General features: G+C 35.0%; 2 protein-coding genes and 1 long non-coding RNA gene across 4 annotated transcripts; 2 read left to right on the forward strand and 1 right to left on the reverse strand.

Moving 5' to 3' along the window:
- The first annotated feature begins 270 nt into the window (after positions 1-270).
- Positions 271-4,226, forward strand: LOC133689292 (putative disease resistance protein RGA3). Its single transcript, XM_062109104.1, has one exon. The coding sequence runs from the start codon at positions 429-431 to the stop codon at positions 4,167-4,169; it is 3,741 nt and encodes a 1,246-aa protein (XP_061965088.1). The 5' UTR covers positions 271-428; the 3' UTR covers positions 4,170-4,226.
- Positions 4,227-6,390: 2,164 nt separating this feature from the next.
- LOC133689261 (uncharacterized) lies at positions 6,391-8,767 on the forward strand. Of its 2 annotated transcripts, XR_009841285.1 has the most exons (4): positions 6,391-6,847; positions 6,945-7,142; positions 7,900-7,969; positions 8,381-8,767. It is a non-coding gene; the product is annotated as an uncharacterized LOC133689261 (long non-coding RNA). The 2 variants fall into 2 exon arrangements; XR_009841284.1 differs by having other exon boundaries at positions 6,391-7,142.
- Positions 8,768-10,029: 1,262 nt separating this feature from the next.
- On the reverse strand, positions 10,030-11,796 carry LOC133689517 (uncharacterized). Its single transcript, XM_062109376.1, has one exon. The coding sequence runs from the start codon at positions 11,794-11,796 to the stop codon at positions 10,030-10,032; it is 1,767 nt and encodes a 588-aa protein (XP_061965360.1).
- Between the last annotated feature and the right edge of the window lie 900 nt (positions 11,797-12,696).

The raw sequence follows: 12,696 nt of genomic DNA on the forward strand, positions 1-12,696 counted from the left end.
AGTTATATTTTAAATACCTTGCAATCATTTTTAAGTCTATTGGTGTGATCTTTAGAATGAAGCAAGGCATAAAGATTTCCGTGTGATTGATTTTTGAAAGCAAGGAAAAGAAATTCTTGCTGGTTGAGTGCAGATTGGTTAAAGGATCTCGAGATCATGAGAGTACATGCAGAATCTCTAATAGCTTTGAGTGTGTGGAAGATTTTGTAATCTTGTTATCTATAAATAAAGCCCTGAGGCTTGCGGTTTTCCACTTGCTCTTCATAGCAACATAAACCTTCTTAAAGCATTCCAACCAATCATCACCACTCGAACCAAGTAAACACCACGACCACCATCTAGTCACTCTTTTCCTTTTAATTTCTTCCATTCCTTTTTTGTGTTTCCCTCCATATCAACCCACTCCGTTTGGAACCTAGGAAGAAAAAATGGCTGAAGGTGTGCTCTTTAGTAATGCGGAGGAAATAATAAAGAAACTAGGTACCCTAGCTGCTGAGGACGTTGCACTGTGGTGGGGGCTCAAAGATCAATTAAGGAAGCTCACTGACACTGTGACCAAGATTAAGGCTATGGTTCCAGATGCTGAGCCTCGGAAACAGAATCATGAAATCGAAGAGTGGCTCAAGAAGCTGCAAGAAGCTGTATTTGATGTGGAGGATGTGCTGGACAATTTTTCAACACAAGTTCTGCGAAAACAGTTGATGTCTGGTAATGGAGTTTCGAGGGAGGTATGTGCTTTCTTCTCAAGATCAAACAAATTTGTGTATGGTTTACGAATGGGTCATAAAGTTAAAGCACTTAGGGAGAGACTACATGGCTTTGAAACTGAGAGTCGTGGATTTAACTTTGATGTTCGTGATGAGGAGAGAGCTTCTTTGACTACTGTCAGGGAGCAAACTACCTCCCCTGAACCTGAAGTTCTAGTTGGGAGAGAAAGTGACATAGCGGCAGTAAAACGTTTTCTGCTGGATTCCAATGATTTATCATACTACAGTCGTGCCATCTCCATAGTTGGAACAGCTGGGTTGGGGAAGACCACACTAGCTCAACATGTTTTCAATGATGAGCAAGTTGATAGGCACTTTGGTGTGAAACGCTGGGTAAGTGTGTCAGGTGGCTTAGATGTTAGAAAGATTCTCAAAGGGGTTGTAGAAAGTGATTCTGATCAGTTAGAGATTCTGAAAAATGAAATTAAAAATAAATTTGGACGAAAATTTTTTCTTCTTGTATTAGATGACGTGAGGGATGGTGAGGATGGTCTAAATGCTAAAAAATGGAATAGTTTGATGGAGTTGTTAGTATGTAAAAAGATAGTGGTAACTACACGTTCTCATGCAATTGCAAAACTCACAATAGCACCGCATGTTTTAGAAGGTCTATCAGTAGATGAGTCATGGGATCTTTTTAGAAGAATGGCATTTTGTCAAGGTCAGGAGTCGGAGCATGTAGATGAAAAGATTAGAGAAGAGATCGTGGGTAGGTGTCGTGGAGTTCCTTTGGTCATAAAGGCAATCGCGAGGTTATTGTCTTTGAAAGATAGAGCCCAGTGGTTATCCTTTATATTAAATGAACTTCCATATAGAATTAGAGATTATAACATCATACAGACCCTTGAGTTAAGCTATGGTGCTCTTCCATCGTATATGAAGCATTGTTTTGCCTACTGTAGCTTATTTCCAAAAAACCATGAGGTAGATGTGAGATCATTGATTCAACTTTGGATTGCACAAGGGTTCATTAGCTCTTCAAATTCAGGTGATAGGTGTCTTGAAACTGCTGGTCTTAGGTGCTTCGAGGATTTATTTAGGAGGTCATTCTTTCGTGAAGTGAAAAGGGATGATTTGGGTAACATAATAAGTTGCAAAATGAATAGTCGTATGTATGATGTTGCAGCTAAAGTTGGTGCTTTTGAAAGCACTAAAGTGGATGGTGGAAGAAATAGGATTAGTGATTCGACTCGGCACGTGTCACTTGACGAGGATTTGAATTTTCCACCACATATTCAAATTCCGTTGCCTCGTGCAAAACGTCTAAGAACACTTATATTGCAAAGTGTCAAATGGGATGAGGGAACATGGGAGTCAATTTGTCGAGACTTTAGGCGTTTACGAGTGCTTGTTTTGCCTAATTTAACAATTAGGAAAGTGTCGCCTCTCATTGAAAAGCTCAAGCACCTTAGATATCTTGATCTTTCTAATAATCACATGGAGGCACTTCCTTATTCTATCACCAATCTGATAAATTTGCAAGTGCTCAAGCTCAATAGATGTAAGAACCTTAAAAAACTACCGAGAGATATCAATAAACTTATTAATCTGAGGCATCTTGATCTTGGTTTATGTCGAAGTTTGGAGTACATGCCTCTTGGGATTGGGAAATTAACTTATCTACAAACTTTGTCGTATTTTGTGGTTGCAAAAAATAGTAGTCATATGTCCAAAAATATTGGTGGATTGGATGAGTTCAGTGGGCTAAATGAATTGACCATAGAGTGGGAGTGGGATGATGGTAGTGATTCAGATACTTATTTGTATGATAAAATGTTGCTAAGCCTCCAGCCAAACTCGAATCTTCAAGAGTTGAGATTGATAGAGCATGGAGGTGTGAGCTTTCTAAGTTCGCTTTCACATCTCTCAAATCTTGTAAGGATTCGTCTAGAAAAGTGTAGAAGACTTGAGCATATCCCTCCCTTAGATGGAATCCTTTCTCTTGAGGTATTGTTGATTGAAGATATGGAAAGATTGGAGTACATAGATAGTGAGGGGGTTGGAGGGAAAGGAGTGTCAATGTTTTTCCCATCTTTAAAGAAACTTGTGATCAAGAGTTGTGGTAGACTGAAGGGATGGTGGAAGAAGAGCAAAGATGAGATGAATGATGATAGTGATGAGTCAACAATAGAAGAAGAGTTGATAATGCTTTATTTTCCACGTCTTTCTTCCTTGAGCATTTATAAGTGTCCAAATCTGACTTCAATGCCGCTGTTTCCAACTCTCAATGAAAGTCTTTATTTGAAGGAAACCAGTTCAATGCCATTACAACAGACAATGAAGATGAAATCACCAGTCTCTTCTTCTTCTTCTTCTTCTTTTATGCATCCTCTCTCCAAATTGAAGAATCTAGATATTGATTCAGTTGGGGATATGGAATCTCTTCCAGAAGTAGGGCTGCAAAATCTCTCTTCTCTTCAACAGCTATCGATCAGAGGATGCGGAAGATTGAATTCTCTACCACTGCCTGATCAGGGGATGCATTCTCTTCAGAAATTAGATATCAGTAACTGCCCGGAATTGAGATTGTTAGACTATAGAGGTGTGAGGTTTCCAAGTTGGTTTTCAAATGTTGTAAGGATTCGTCTAGAAATGTGTAGAAGACTTGAGCATATCCCTCCCTTAGATGGAATCCTTTCTCTTGAGGTATTGTTGATTGAAGATATGGAAAGATTGGAGTACATAGATAGTGAGGGGGTTGGAGGAAAAGGAGTGTCAATGTTTTTCCCATCTTTAAAGAAACTTATGATCAAGAGTTGTGGTAGGCTGAAGGGATGGTGGAAGAAGAGTAGAGATGAGATGAATGATGATAGTGATGAGTCAACAATAGAAGAAGAGTTGATAATGCTTTCTTTTCCACGTCTTTCTTCCTTGAGCATTTATAAGTGTCCAAATCTGACTTCAATGCCGTTGTTTCCAACTCTTGATGAAAGTCTTTATTTGAAGGAAACTAGTTCAATGCCGTTACAACAGACAATGAAGATGAAATCACCAGTCTCTTCTTCTTCTTCTTCTTTTATCCATCCTCTCTCCAAATTGAAGAATCTAGATATTGGTTCAGTTGGGGATATGGAATCTCTTCCAAAAGTAGGGCTGCAAAATCTCTCTTCTCTTCAACGGCTATCGATCAATGGATGCGAAAGATTGAAGTCTTTGCCACTGCCTGATCAGGGGATGCATTCTCTTCAGAAATTAGATATCAGTAACTGCCGGGAATTAAAGTGTCTATCTCAATCTGAATCCCAAGGGATGATACCCTACCTTCCCTCTTTGCGGGAATTAAGAATCATTGATTGCAGTAAAGAGCTGAGTCGAAGAATAATAATAAGGGGGGGAAAGGAGTGGCCTCACATTAAACACATTCCTAGTATTGTAATTGATGGCTATGGCATTCAACAGTGAGATGTGACATTTAAGATATTACGATCACAGTTTTTTCAGCGTGCATATTTAAAGGTATTTAACCTCTTCATTCCTTAATTTAATTTATTATTATTATTCCATACTGTCTCTATTTATTTATTTATTTATTTTATTACCCACAAATCTCATCTGATCATATATATTATTTTCATTGTCATCTAAAAAGCAAGATGTTATTGCACAATCACTATAAAAACAGAATTCATTATAGCAACAATAACAGTGAATCAAGCATTATGGTTTCAGAAAATTCTATGTAATTTACACATAGAGAAGAAAGATATAATAGAGATTTTAATGGATAATCAAACAACCATAGCAATTTCTGACAATCTAGTATTTCATAAAAAAACCAAACATTTAAACATCAAACTCTATTTCTTATATGAGGTGTAGAAAAACAATGATATTATTTTGATTTATTATAAGTTTGAAGGTCAACTAGCTGATTTGTTTATAGTAAACAGGTTTGAGTTTCTAAAATGAACAATTGGAGTTTGTTAGTTTGTTAGCAGATTATAACATGATTTTGTTAGCGAATTATAGCATGATTATTAGCAATTTTGGTTTGCTGTATATTTGTAAAGATTGCAATGATCCGTAAGCAATCAATTCTTCTCAGTTAAATAAAATACAATATACAAGTGTTTGCTGTCTTCAGTTTTCTTTCTACTTTCTTTCTTCACTTAAATACTTTCAAACCTCTTCATTCCTTAATTTATTATTATTATTATTATTATTATTATTATTATTATTATTATTATTCCATACTGTCTCTATTTATTTATTTATTTTATTATCCACAAATCTCATCTGATCATATTATTTTCCTTGTTTTTTTTGTTAAGAAATAAAATAAAATTCATAGCATTTTTCAATTAACTGAGAAGGGGGGCCAGCCGCCAGAAAAATGACAAATTACCCAACCTCTCCGCCAGAAAGATGAGCTGGCATAGCATTTTTAGATGCCAGCATTTTTCATAGCATTCTTCTCAGTTAAGTGTATGCTGCTGATAAAACATCTTTATATTTAAGATAAATCTGAAAACATTGACAACATGTCCAAAGTTGATGACATATAAGCATTATGTTTCTCTGATCGAAGCTGCTAATTCTCTTCTCAACATTAATTTTCATTTATATTAATTAATTCTTCCATTAATATTTCTTATCAAAAATACATATTTTTCTAACTTAATTTCCTTTAAAAATACATCTTTTATTATTAGTAATAAATATCTTCAATCCTCGTTGATTTACACTTTCATATTTCAATTTTTTCTTTTTCATAACTCCTTAATTTTTCTTTTCTTTTTTACATTTGATTTTACCAAGTATGGCAAAATAACCATGTCATATGATCATTCAAATAAATCCTCACACCATTTCTTATATCTTCATAATTAACCAACTTGTTCATGAATATATAATTTAATACTCTTTCTAATAATTTGCATTGTAATACATTAAATTATCTACCTATACATATTAGCATGCATTGACATTAACCATTTATTTACTTAACTTTTCCACATATTATTATATCCCTATATATAACTTAATTATTTATGCATTAACACACCACAATCACACACAATTATACAAGTTTTATTACATTCCACGTTCATCCCCTTTTATTTCAAATGTGACTGGTATTGTTGTTTTTTATAAGACCTAATCTTTTATCTTTTATTCTTTATTATTTTTGCATCATTATCAACCTATCGTATCATAATATATCAATTTTAATAATTTCATATTTTTCTTTAAATTTTCTCTTAAGAACCCTAATTCAAAAAATCTAATAACAATGCATTAGATACTTGATTCTACACAGTTTCTACTCTTTTTCTCAAGTAATTTTTTGTTTCATGCATTCTTCTTTCTTATTTATTTTCTTTTCTCTCTGTTTTATCCTTCTGTTACCTCTATTTTTGACATCAAAAGAAGAGAGAATAAATTGCTAGACTTTGCCCCCTCATCAGATATTTATAAAATTGCTAATGATAAATTTTATGTTATTTACTATCCTATTATTAGCATTTTTTAAAATATCTTTTCAAATTGCCCTAAAATTTTAATGAAAAGTAGGAATATATGTTATAAGATTTCTTGTAAATTTCAGTTTCAGTCGAAATATTTTTATTTTTAACATTTAATTTTTTAATTTTTTCAGGTTTCACAATAAGGTTGCCCCCCCCCCCCCCCCCGGCCTCCACCGAAACCAACCCCAGAGCAGCCCAAACACATCGGCGCCCACAGACCCAGATCTGTCCGCCTTCTTCCTCCAGCTCCTCCCCCACAGACGGCGTCCTCTTCCTCATCAACCGACTCTCCTTCTCTAATTCAACCCCATGTAGAAGATCTGGACTGAGACCCAACCGCCACATCTGCCACCTGCAGAAGAAGAAAACAAAACGAACCGAGGAAAAGAGAAGGCGGATTTCTTTTAACATGTGAGAACTTCTGATGATACAAATGGAACAGAATGCTTCCTCTTTTAATGAGCACTTGAGAGTTGTCCAGACGTGAAGCAGTTAGTTTTCTCTGCAACGTATGGTGTCGTATTACATTACATTACGAACCACAATTACTAGGAGCTGAGCGGTTTTCCTGTTGCGCAGCTGCTTCTGTTTGGTTCACTATTTTGGGACTTGGTATAAGCCTTTCTTCTCTTTCTTTTTCTGTACCCTTTTTGGCTTGCTACTGTTTATTGCTTCATTGCTAGTCTTGATAGATTTTGGCTCTGATTAGTATGAGAGTCTTTGCTTGATGGCCATATTGAAAGGATTACCCATGAAAGACGCTATCAAGTTGGCAAGTTGTGGGGGATGTTGATCGTGTTGGAGAGAGTGGAATTGTCTCAATATGGGGTCTCTAGCTTTTTTTTATGGGCTGGCCATTCCATCTTCACAGTATGGAATTGTCTCTGTATGGCCTTAATGTGCACAGGTTGGTGATGACTTATTTTCAGTACATCCTTCTCTTTTTACCCTGTGCAGTACATCCTTGTCTCTTTATGAACTTGATTTTTTTGTGTGCTGCCACGTTTGCTATAGCTATGGCTATTGCCCTCATCACCTTCTTCCCATCATGCTAATTTTTTCATACCCAAATTGTACATCCTTCTCTTTTCTGTGTTTGCTTTTCTTGGTTTTGTTTCTTAAGTCTTTCTATTAGTCTTTGTTGTTTGGATTGGCTTTGTAGTTCTACTTCTGGTTGTGAATACGTATGTGCTGATGGGTCCATTTTTAGCATCTTATGCGTTGTTGTCCCCCCCCCCCCCCCCCCCCCTTCAAGGATTGCAGCGGTTGCGCTCTTATACTTCATTTCAAACTTTGTTTGAGTTATCTGCTATTGTTTCGTGTTGCTGGTTCACAAAAGTTATTTATTGAAATAAATAGAAGCATACCTGCGAAGTTCTACCATACAAACCTTAGCCAGCAACATGGCACAATTTAAGCAGAGGGCAATATATGTTTAGGATGGAAAGTAGACATTACCCTAGAAACCTTCAAACTAGCTTTAGGCAAACATCTTCTATTTTATACTGATTTGCTAGTTGAAAACTTCAAATCAGTATAAAAGCCTAACTTCTTTCAGAAAATAATCAGTTGGATCGTAGAGAACAGTTGGGTTGTAGCTTCTTATATTATAGATTCTGGTTAACATCTTGATCATCTCTGCTTTTACATGTCTAATTTTGCAGGAATAAATATTGGATGAAATTGATGTGAATGTAGATGTTCATAACAAGTAATGTCTACTTTCCTTCCTGTGTAAGTATTCATTCAACTTAAACTTTATTAGCTCAAAAATGACTAGCCACTTTGCCTTTCTACTATTGAAAAAATCAAATTACAATCAATATGATTTCTTGGTGAAGATCGCCATCAAGATCACTTGGAGCTGGAATGACATCACATGTTTCTTCCTATCATTAAAGTCCAGTATCTCCTATGCCTGCATTCACCAATGCCACCATATTCCTACTCACCAATTATAAGGCCAATTCTTTCTGCTCCCCCACCAGCAAAATCTGTTCCAATTTCTCCAGCTCATCTTGCAGGCTCTCCTCACTATTCACCATCCTCCAATAAAGTATTGTTCAAATGTATTTCGTAATTGTTTTTACTTCTGAATATTTCTCATGGCTTCTTTCCTGTTGCTGAACAATATTCTATCGGCAGGTTTCAAAAAATTCATATGAGAAGCTGAGAAGGTGATACATGAGTCGGGCTTGTTGAAGCTTAAGATTATAAGCATTCAGAATAGGATTTGCCACAAACAAACTATATATGGATGGCCAAACATAAAGTATTGTTGTGTGTTGCCCTAGAATACTAGCAGCTTAAAAAGTCAACATCAGAAGATCAACTGTTGAGTCATATTTAATTTTTTATAGGAGATTCTACATGTTATTTGCTTAAATAGAATAACCTTGTCATCCATCGAACCGGTGGATGCCCTCAAATTAGGTCTAGAAAATGTTGTTCATGTCAATTATGTTATTTTTCTTGATTTATTTTGGATTTATTATTTTATTTTAGATTTTATAATAATTTTTTAAGTGCTTTCAGATTCTGACTTGTTTCCTAGTAAAGGTATTTTTACCTGTAAACCTCATAAAAAAATAAATATTCTGACCGAAAATCATATCCTTTTGTGACTGTTGTTTTTTTAGCTTCTATCTACATGTGTTCTTGATGGTTTACTGTGTCTGTTACATATGGGATATTAATGCTGTGATTTGCTTATAAAAAGGCGCACAAAACAGGCCTCTCTGTAATTAGGATTATTTTGGGCTTCAATGAGTGCAAGGAGTTGCTTATATTCTATAGCATCCTCTTCCCCTTCCATCCTTTTATAAAATCAAATTTTAATATATTTTTTTAAAAAAACACTTTAAAAAAAACAACCCATGAAGACTTCTTGAAATTACAGAGAAAAATGGTGACTGAAAAATTGTTGAATCCATGTGGTTCTTTGAAGGGTTTTTGTCTAATACTCTAATAAATAATTAATCCTGCTGTTAACGAATTTTTTAACATTAATTCCTGTTCTTTTCTTCTTCTTTTTTTCCTTAAGATATAATATATCTTTGAACTAGGTTTGTAAACTAAAAAAAATAAAGAATAATGTAAATTATATATTAAACTAAAAAAAAGAATTAGAAAATAATATAAATTATATATTAGAATTTTAGTTTAATTTTTTAGTTGAGATGATTTTGATATAAAAATTAATGATTAAAAAATTACGATACTCACTTCTTTGATTAAATGAAATTAATTAACCGTTCAACCGGATATCATTAATGACTACTTGAAACTTTTACACAAATTTTTTAATTATTTTTCACCGGAATAATAATAAATGATAATTTAAGTTTAAGGGGCCAAATGGGTCAATTAGAATACCACTAGGTCCAGTTGTATTTGCTAGTGCACGTTTAATATAGGGTTTAATGGCAATATTCAATTAGAATACCCTAAAAAATACAAGGATTGTGGCACATTGAGACCTATATATATTATTAATTAATTTGATCGATTTTATTTTTGGATTATCTGGGAAAATATTTTCTATTTATTTGATTATATAATTTTCATTAAACGAAACACTTAAAAAATATACACTTTTTGGTATTTTCACTACGTCTAGTTAAATTAATGTCATATGAAAGTTATGGAGCTATCAATGTATATTTGTAGAGTCATGTTATTACATAAAATCATTTATGAATATAGTTTTCTTGTGGCAATTGGACCGAATTACAAAGTAAGAAAATTAAGAGCTAGTGGAATTAATTAATAAATTAGATAGCATTAAAATATTACTAATACATACACTGCCGATGGAGACCAAGATGAGACATTAGAACGGCCACAAAAGTAATTAGCTCTCCTCCCTGACTAAGTGCTTTTGCATGCTCTTTCCATCCACATCGACTCGCAGCATGAAATAGCATCTCGACCAACACGTCACTTATGATTTCCCATTTCCGTTCAACTGACCAACCATGCTGTCTCTCCAGCCCCTTGAATGAAGCTATGAGCTTGCCAACACCTTCCTTCACATATCCATCGGAAACGGCTTGCTTATACTTTGGTTCTCCCAACTGTTTAGGTAGCATAAACGGCAAATCCTTCCATAGATACATCATGTAACGAGATAAAGTTATGCTTATTTTACAACGAATTGAAGAATCCTGTTCGAAACAAGTATTAACAGCCATGTGCCACATGAGGAAGCTTTCATGAAAGTCTTTTTCTTCGACAGACCAGCCAAGTTCTCTATCGCAATCATAACTTTCGAGTGCAAGGCCACCTCTCGCTGCCAATATCGTAATCGGATCATCTTGGAAACTGCATTCTGAACTCATAGTCAAGAGACTTTTGAAAATAAATTCCTTTAAATCATCACCAACATCCTCCCAGCTCTGAATGTGGCCAGTGCTAAAGAGTTTTGAGATGTATTTACATAGACTCACTCGATGTTCTTCTATAACAGACTGTGCCGTGGATGCTTTCCACCTTCTGTTACTTCTAAGAAACGATAGCAACCGAGAAGAACAAATACGTCGAGACCACCAAACCCTTCGCTTGCTAAGCCAAAGCATAGCCCAATCAGAGAAAAGCATCAAAATGGCCGAGTAAATCTCCAGAACAATAGCTCCGATCAGCAACAAGTACGATATAATAATATCAATTTTAGTATAGGTATGGGAGTTTCTGGTCATTGATGAGAATGCTACTAATGCAGAAACAGAGGACAGAAAGTTGATGCAGCGGAGAATGATGCGTAGTCGCCAACGAAGTGTTGTTATCACCTTGGTGAAAAGTAAATCGAACACGAACCCCAACTCAATTTCTACCAATTTGAATGCTTCAGGGCCTGTCTTGCTCCTCAACAAAGCGTCGCTCTTCCGATGAGCAGCATATGTAACTGGGTAATCAGCAAATTGTAACTTCAAAGTTTGGAACAAGGAATGAGCTTCTTGGATATATCTGGCCTCTGGTATTTCATCATTGCCTTTCACTAGCAGATAAAAACTTTCTGTGTTTGGGGAATACCTAAACTTGTTGGAGCTTGCTAACCAAAGGACCCAAACTCTCTCTCCATATTTGATAACTCCAGAAACAAAGATTGGAATGACTATATATATGAGCGGATCATTGCTCCACCATGACCTAAACGACGCATAAAAGGCCACCACAAGCTGGGTTAATAGCTGAAGCAAGTGCCTCGACCACAATTCGTTGTCCTCGATTGAGTAGGCAGTAATAGCGTCAGGGCCACCAAGGTGTACAAGGAGCATCGGTGCCCAAAATGCCGGGATGGAGGTTGCGCTGGAAGTGGTACCTTTGGATTCTGAACCCCCTAGGCTACGAGCAAGAATACCCAAAGTAATAGTTGCCAACCAATCCGCCGACAAATATGCTAGCCAAACAAACGTCCCGAACCAGATTCCGGCGGTATACTTTCGTCGACTGCCAGTGATGGTGAGGAAAATTTGCAGCGAGAGACTTAGCAAAATCATGATGCGAAGCTCCCATTGATTCCACAATTCGATAACATGTCCAGAAAAAGTATACAGTTTCATCCTTGTTTTCCTTCAATACAAGCCAGATTTGAACTTACTATAAAAAAAAGGCAGATATGAACTTTACTTAAAGAAACATTAATCAATCAAACAGATATGAACTATACATAATGCATGAACAAAATACCAAGTTATGCATTTATAACATTTTTGTTAGCAATTCATATGAATCAAATTGAATAAGGTAAAATCCCAAGTAAACAATAAGCAAATGAAAGCTATAATAAAATATCAAAGAAAAAAAAATCATAAATGAAGAGGAAAGTATTGAATTGACTTAAAATTCATATACATAATCGAAATCATCCTTTGAAATATTTAATATTAAATCATTTTTGAACCTCCTATACAGAGCTGAGTGATTAAGATCTCAAGAATTGTTTTATAAGCTCGGTGATGCTTACAAATAATTTTTTTTTTTTTGTAATCTATATTTTCTAACAAATGCAATGGCAACAGCTATTTCTACTATAAATTTTATTTCAACTATATGTATCAAACTTTCAAATATATTATAATATCAAAAGCAAAAAAAAAAAAAAAAAAAACTTTCAAACTTTAGTAGAGAGACTTAGAGAAATGAAGCAATGAAGGCAGACAAATGCAACTCATACCTCCACAGCTAAAACGTAGTTGAAGATTATGGAAAGAGATGTTCCAGTCGTCTAATTTACAGTTTGTGCAACCAACTTGAATTTTGTGTATTTTTTAGTCCTGGTTCCACAAAATGGTGCTTCATGTATATTAATGATGCTGCAAGAATATGAATTGGTACAAATACTTTACTTCTTATCATCAATATCAAAGGATATTCTTAAGAAAGAATAAACACTTGCTCTCATCACGATCATTAATACAAAAAAGGAGGACCACTGGAATAAATTGCTTTCTATTGTCACA

This window comes from Populus nigra, chromosome 3 (assembly GCF_951802175.1).
Source record: "Populus nigra chromosome 3, ddPopNigr1.1, whole genome shotgun sequence".
NCBI classification, from domain to species: domain Eukaryota; kingdom Viridiplantae; phylum Streptophyta; class Magnoliopsida; order Malpighiales; family Salicaceae; genus Populus; species Populus nigra.